At 40.1% G+C, this 7,960-nt stretch overlaps 1 protein-coding gene across 1 annotated transcript; it reads left to right on the top strand.

Moving 5' to 3' along the window:
* Positions 1 to 6,290: 6,290 nt before the first annotated feature.
* Positions 6,291 to 7,666, top strand: LOC115214520 (SCAN domain-containing protein 3-like). Its single transcript, XM_029783720.1, has 2 exons — positions 6,291 to 6,443; positions 7,064 to 7,666. The coding sequence occupies exons 1-2, from the start codon at positions 6,291 to 6,293 to the stop codon at positions 7,664 to 7,666; spliced, it is 756 nt and encodes a 251-aa protein (XP_029639580.1).
* The last annotated feature ends 294 nt before the right edge of the window (positions 7,667 to 7,960 follow it).

Genomic DNA, 7,960 nt, shown 5'->3' with positions numbered 1-7,960 from the left:
TACATACATAGTAGCTCTCTCTCTCTCTCTCTCTCTCTTTATATATATATATATACTGTTTTACTTGTTTCAGTCATGTGACTGTGCCATGCTGGAAAACCGCCTTTAGTCGAGCAAATCGACTCAAGGCATTATTCTTTGTGAGTCTAGTACTTATGCTATCGATATATGTTGCCGAATCACTAAGTTACGGGGACGTAAACACACCAACATCGGTTGTCAAGCGATGGCAGGGGGACAAATACAGAAACACACACACTCACACATATATATATTCGACGGGCTTCTTTAAGTTTCCGTCTACCAAATCCACTTACATGGCTTTGGACGGTCCAAAGCTCTAGTAGAAGTCAATTGCCCAACGTAGTGGGACTGAACCTGGAACCATGTGGTTGGTAAGCCAGCTACTTACCACACAGCCACTCTTGCATACTTACATAAAATATAATTTGATACACAGAACGACAGTGTTCTGTTACATATTTATCTGTATCGATATTACACCTGCATCTCGTATATTCAATATTATGCATATATCTATCTAAATGTGTATGTGTGTGTGTGCTTACCTGTCGGTGAGTGTTCGTGCGTGTGGATGTGTTTGGTTGATAAGTAAAAGCGGAGGATTTGCTTCTCCATACAAAAAAGGTAACGTTGAAGTTTGCGAGTTTCAGCATAAAGAAAAAGTAACCTTCGATCGCTGTGATCAGCTGATTGACAAATGTCTCCATTGCCTCATTTCGCAGGTGAAATACAACGTTGATTACAATCACTTAGTTTAGAATTCAAACCCTCTCCAGTTTGAACTTAGAGCATACAAGTGAAAAAAAGGTTAGCATGGGCGCAAGAGTGGCTGTGTGGTAAGTAGCTTGCTAACCAACCACATGGTTCCGGGTTCAGTCCCACTGCGTGGCATCTTGGGCAAATGTCTTCTGCTATAGCCCCGGGCCAACCAATGCCTTGTGAGTGGATTTGGTATACGGAAACTGAAAGAAGCCTGTCGTATATATGTATATATATATGTATGTGTGTTTGTGTGTCTGTGTTTGTCCCCCTAGCATTGCTCGACAACCGATGCTGGTGTGTTTACGTCCCCCGTCACTTAGCGGTTCGGCAAAAGAGACCGATAAAATAAGTACTGGGCTTACAAAGAATAAGTCCCGGGGTCGATTTGCTCGACTAAAGGCGGTGCTCCAGCATGGCCGCAGTCAAATGACTGAAACAAGTAAAAGAGTAAAGAGTATGGGCGCTCTTCCGATTACATTGCTCACTGCCGTTAATATCAACAATATTTGTACTCATCTGTCACAGAAGCAAAGTTTATTTCATGGAAGAGGCGATGCCATGGATTTTTCTCGATGCAGATAAAATATTTTTATTATATTCTATCTTCAACGATGTCAATAGCAATATTTTCTGCTTGAAGTACAGCTATATCTATGACGCAGTGTGTGTGTGGGGGGGGGGGGGTGTTGTGTGCACGAGCGTGCGTGTGTGTACATTCATACACCCACTCATATACGTGAACACACGCACACACACACACACACCCAAGAACCACAGTGTAGGTACCCTATAACAGCGTCACATAAGCAACATGTATAAATGTTTTAACGACCACATCACCTCCACTATGTGGTCTTAAAAATTTCTTGCTTTCAACTCGCCTGGACTTTACTACCCACAAGGGGCTAAACACAGAAGGGACAAACAAGGACAGACAAACGGATGAAGTCGATTACATCGACCAGTGCGTAACTGGTACTTAATTAATCGACCCCGAAAGGATGAAAGGCAACGTCGACCTCGGCAGAATTTGAACTCAGAACGTAACGGCAAGCGATATACCTATTTCTTTATTACCCACAAGGGGCTAAACACAGAAGGGACATACAAGGACAGACAAACGGATTAAGTCGATTACATCGACCAGTACGTAACTGGTACTTAATTTATCGACCCCGAAAGGATGAAAGGCAAAGTCGACCTCGGCGGAATTCGAACTCAGAACGTAACGGCAGACGAAATACCGCAAAGCATTTCGCCCGGCGTGCCAACCTTTCTGCCAGCTCAGCAGCTTAAATGTTGCAATATAGAAGGGCAATCGCTCAGAACAATGTAATAACGCATCGTCCAACACTGCAAGCTCAACCAGTTGTACAGAGCCAACAGCAAACATCTTCAGAAACACTTGTATCACCACAATATTTCGTTACTCCACGACTGGAAATCGAAAACATGGCACTGTCCAAAAAGAGAAAAAAAAAACATCGACGTGACACTAATGACAATGCAATTAAAACAGAGCCACCTGATGTTACCTCTCAGATGTTAAAAAACAAACACTACAACTGAACAATCATGTGTCTAATCATGTGATAGACCACATGACTAATCAGAAGGTACCAAATATCATTAAATATGGTGACTGGCAATCCAGTACTTTAAACTGGTGCGTCCGTTCGAATTTGGTATCACCAAGTTCTTGTCTTTATGAAACACGAACAAGTGAGACATATCATTTTACAGTGACCCAAAGCCAGTACCATAGTCCATATGGAGGTACTTGATACAGTAGTCAAAGCTTTGATCAAGCTAATGGCTCAGTGTAAGTCTTACGTGCTCTAGCAAGACTTTGCCCTCTCCCTCTCACGTAGCCTTCCTAACCCAGAACATTTTAACGACCACGTGACCTCCACTATGTGGTCTTATAAATCTCCTGCTTTCAACTCGCCCGGACTATTACATCTACGATGTCGTTCTTTCTGCTAACTTGTGACTCCCTTTAATACCAAGGACTTGTTGAAGGTTGCCACTGGGGATGTGATAGGGGACATGAACAAGAACAGGTTTATTAAATCACTTCTCGAATATATCGACTTGGCTACAAATAGAACCTTCTGTATGACATGATTATTTGTGGTGTGTCTTACGGCATCATTTGCGATGGTGATGACATTCGGGTTGCCATGGAAAGGAGGAGAGATGGTCATATCGTCATTGTAGTAAAATGGGTGTTGGGTCTTGTAATTAATAGAGTTTCCAGGATTAATCTAAGAAACTTGGAAATTTGGATTGGAATTTCAATACGAGACCCCCTTATACGTTTACATATATGAAAGTATGGATGTACATTCACAAGTGCAAAAACACAGACACATTCATACCGACACTAACACGCACGCACCCCCACCCCCACATCATTTGCTGCTGGAGTTCCATACTTGTTGATACAACTTTCATTGAAAAATCGATATAGCGGCTATTTTAAATAGTCATAGAAGTATATGGGAACTGCTGTATTGAGAAGGCGTTTCAACACTTATCAGATATTTCAGAAACAAAACACATACAAAAAGGTCAGGGAAAGTAAATGAAAAATAAAAACAAAAAAAAACAAAACAAAAAAAAGAAACAAAAACAAAAAGGAAATCTATCTCATTTGATATTAATAGTTTGTTGTTTGTTCCTTCCCAAGCCATGCCTGGCTCATAAAGGGCCGCTTTCCCGGTTTCTTGGCATATAGGTTCCCCACCTGGACGAGACGCCGGTCCATCGCAGGTGAGCTGCATGATGCAGGAGGAAAGAGTGAGAGAAAGGTGTGGCGAAAGAGTCAGCAGAAGTTTCACCATTACCTTCTGCCATTACCTTCTGCCGGAACCGTGTGGGACTTTGATGTTTTCGCTCATAAACACACACATCGCCCGGTCTGAGATTCGAACCCGCGATCACCTCGACCGCGAGTCCGCTGCACTAACAACTAGGCCAAGTGCCTCCACGATATTAATAGTGAGTGATATGATATCGAATATACTCGAGTGAACACCTGTCCAGGTTATATCGAAATACAGGGAATATAATAGAAACAAAAGGAAATTTGAGGAAATGATATTGGAATCGCTTTTCAAAGTAATTTTTTAAACGTTGAGATGCGAATTGTTATTACTTGCATGGACTGTAGGAAACTGTTTACAATCTATAAATATATGATACCGTTGATGCTGCTGCTGCTGCTGCTACTACTACTCCAATGTCTTCTAAATATTCTGTCATTCCTGTATTCCTTTGAATACGTAGTAGACAAGAGAGAGCGGCAAATTGATGGAATTGTCGAATTGAAAATACAAACGGGATGTGTTGATGCTCATTCTTCTCCGGATTATTAGCAACTCATATAAAATGGAATGATTTGGGGGTCTGTAGTCTTGTTTTTACGACTTTGTACCAGCAGACTGTTGCCAGTCGTTGCAGAGTGGCAGGCACTAAGCCAGAAATCAATACTGCCACACTGTTCAACTATTCCAGTTTTAACAAACAAGTTATTTTAAGAAAAGAAGATATCTTTAGGTAAAGATATCGCTGCCTAATATTCAATGCTATCGAGAGTTCAGCCGTGCGTGCTGGCTTACTTTCTTATGTAGCATTTCTACATCACCAAAATGTGTTTATATGTCAGTCTGCGCGCACGCATACAATTACTACTTCTACCACCACCACCAACAACAACAACAACTGTAGCGACAGTGATACTAATTCTAACTTTGGTACAAGGGCAGAAGTTGCGAAGAAAGTCGATTGCACCAAGCCCAACATTTCACTGGTACTTTATTCTATTACGTTTCTTTACTACCCAGAAGGGGTTAAACATAGAGGGGATAAACAAGGACAGACAAACGAATTAAGTTGATTATATCGACCCCAGTGCGTAACTGGTACTTAATTTATCGACCCCGAAAGGATGAAAAGCAAAGTAGACCTCGGTGGAATTTGAACTCAGAACGTAACGGCAGACGAAATACGGCTACGCATTTCGCCCGGCGTGCTAACGATTCTGCCAGCTCGTCGCCTTAATACCATATATTCTATTAGCCCCCACCGAAAGCTGAAGAACAAAATTAAGACTGGCGGGATTCGAACGCAGAATGTAAAGAGCCTCAAATATTACTCCAAAGTGCTAAACGATTCTTCTCTCGCCACAGAATTCACTAAAAAAACGGAAGATAGACTAGAACAGTGGAACAGCGTATAAACAATGCAAAGCCAACAATAGCAACAAATTTCCAAACAAAAATCTTTTTCGCCACCAGAATTTCGAAGGTCACACGAAATTGAGGGTACGGAGAAATCACTGTGAAAATTAAACGTTGCTATGTTCTCCTCCTTTTCAATCTGCCTTCGCTAGAACAACTTCTGACTTTTGTGCTTCTGTCCTTTCTTTGCCATTCCCGTTATTGTTTCTGATGCGGTCTACCGTCACAGCAGTTATGTAGTTCTCTGGACTTTGGACATGAAGTGTGTTCTCCTTCCTTTCAACATAAAAGCAACGGCGAGGAGGTTTCACGTCAGCTATAATTTTCTCATAAACTTCTCCCTCACTTCCCTCTTTCCATTAACCAAGCTAAGTCAGAGAATGTCCTGCTTTTTTTTAACAATATTTTCGAAACAATTTAAAAAATTTTCTTTATAATTTGTAATCCCAAAAGAGCGTAAACAAGCAAGTCAGCCAATCCTGTAGGGTTTTGGTGGCCTTAAATCCTATAGAACAATGTTTGAATAAGTAATAACTTTTGAAAACATAAAAAGAGAAACTTTCTAGTGATGTGATGTTATTAGGGACTGCTAAGATACATAAGGTTCTTAGCATCTAAGGTCACTTGTGGCCCGAGATTAGGAATTTCAAACAGTTTAATCTGTTGTATGTGAAATAATAATAATAGGGTGCTCGGTACCAACATACACAGGAAAAGGTAATGGACGAAAAGGGGAAGGCAAAAATCCTTATTTGCTCCAGTAAAGACGTGTCATCTGACACTGCTCTATCGACTTCTCTTCAGGAATACCGTACTGCCTTTCAGACGCTATCTGTAGAAATTCGTTTTCACACTTTCACTTTACTGATGCCTCCAGTCAAGAAAATTTGTCAACAGTACAGTAGTGATTATTTATCGTTTGGATTTATTCCCTCTGAGAACTCTGAGTTATCAATATATCTCCTTTGCCATCGAACATTGACCAACGAAGCAATGAAATCTTCACGCTTGAAGTATCACTTTGATGCAAAACTTTCTGACAAGAAGGAGAAGCCGTTGTCATACTTTTTGCAACTGATCTCCTCTTTCAAAAAGTAAAGGCAAACATTCAACACGCTGCTCCAAGAGACTAGTAAACAGGAGAATGACGGGTTGATTGCATCGTACAACATTGTATTGCTTGTTGCTAAGTCTTGGAAGTCTCACACAATTCGAGAAACATTACTTCACCCAATTATAGAAGAGGTTTTGTCAACCGTTATGTACGAAAAACCTGATAACATTATAAAGAAGATCCCATTTGGTAATAACACAATTTCTCGACGCATCGATGAAATGGCCAGTGATATCAAACATCAGCTCACTAATATTCTCCGTCGTTCTAAATTTTCTATACAAGCGGATGAGTCAACTGTTGTGGACAATCAATGATTGATGATGGTATACGTTCGATATTTCAACGAAGCCCTTTAACCTTGTGAGGAAATGCTGTTCACAGAGAAATTGCCCTTGAGTCAAGAGGTGCAACTATTTTTCACACTCTCAAGCCTTTCGTTTTTGAACATATCCCACTCAGTAATATTCTTGCCTGTGCGTCTGATGGAGTCCTTTCGATGATAGGAAGATACAGAGGTTTTTCATTTCTCCTAAAGTATGACATTTCCCACCAGATACTAGCTGTTCATTGCTTGCCTCACCGGTATATTTAGTGGCAAAAAATATGAACATTAGACTGAACGATGCGCTGCAGTTAGTTATCAATATTGTGAACAAATTGAAGTCCAACCCCTTGCCTGATCGAATTTTCCATCAACTCTGAGAAATGATGAGGACCATACTAAACTCTTAGACCATGCTGAAGTGCGGTGGCTGTCAAAAGGAAACTGTTTTACACTTCATTGAACTGTTTCATATAATCATATCTTTCTTTGAAGCTACTCCACTCTCCGCTTCATTGATGGCTGTAAGGTGTGATATTTATTTTCTTTGTGATATATTCACAAAATTAAATGATTTGAATAAGTTATTGTAAGGAAACAGAAAAATCTCTCATTGATTGTAAATTATTCATCACTACCACCATCTCGAAATTGGTGGTGTTTAAGACTAACATTTCAAAACGTAAATTCCATCAATTTCCACAATTTGATTCTTTGAAAGATGAATTAGTTAATGAAGATTTAACTACATATCGCAACTATTTACAATCATTGCATGATAACATAGTGGAGCGATTTCAAGATGTTATTGCACTGAATATTCCAAATTGGTATAGCAACCCATCTGAGGTTGATGCAGTAGATTGCGAAGACAACATTCAGGAAGAATTGATAGAATTACAAAATGACAATGACGCCACAATGCGACATCGCCGTAATGGCAAAGAAGGTTTGTGGTACCATCAGAGTATATTGAATTCCAACCCCAATCTGTGGAAACATGTGAAATTACTTTTGCTTGCCTTCCCTACCTCATACCTGGTTGAATCTGGTTTTAACCATGTTGGAACTTTATTTTCCCATAAAAGAATTGGACTGGATGTAATACAACGGGGAGACTTGCGACTAAAGTCGACAAGTTTGAAACCGAATGTATCTGCACTAGCTGCATCGCACCAGACACATGGTTCTCATTAAAAAGTTTTCTTCTTTTTTATAACACAATCAATTATTTTTGCATCGGTGGTTCTGATCAATGGTTCATTTGGGGAAAATGAAAATTCGTGTAAAAGAAAGCGCAAGTTTCCAGAAGTTAATCTGCATAACACAGAGTTAACGTTAGAATTTTGTTCACACTAATGGCAAAACTAAACCCACAATGAGGGATTTGTAAACAACCGTATATTTAGTCCAAATAGCACTAACACGGAAATGAGTGTAGGATATAGTATGTCAAATGATACAAGGGTAGGGTCCTAGGAGATTTTGTGT

This window comes from Octopus sinensis, linkage group LG7 (genome assembly GCF_006345805.1).
Source record: "Octopus sinensis linkage group LG7, ASM634580v1, whole genome shotgun sequence".
NCBI classification, from domain to species: domain Eukaryota; kingdom Metazoa; phylum Mollusca; class Cephalopoda; order Octopoda; family Octopodidae; genus Octopus; species Octopus sinensis.
This window is presented reverse-complemented; position numbering and strand designations above follow the sequence as displayed.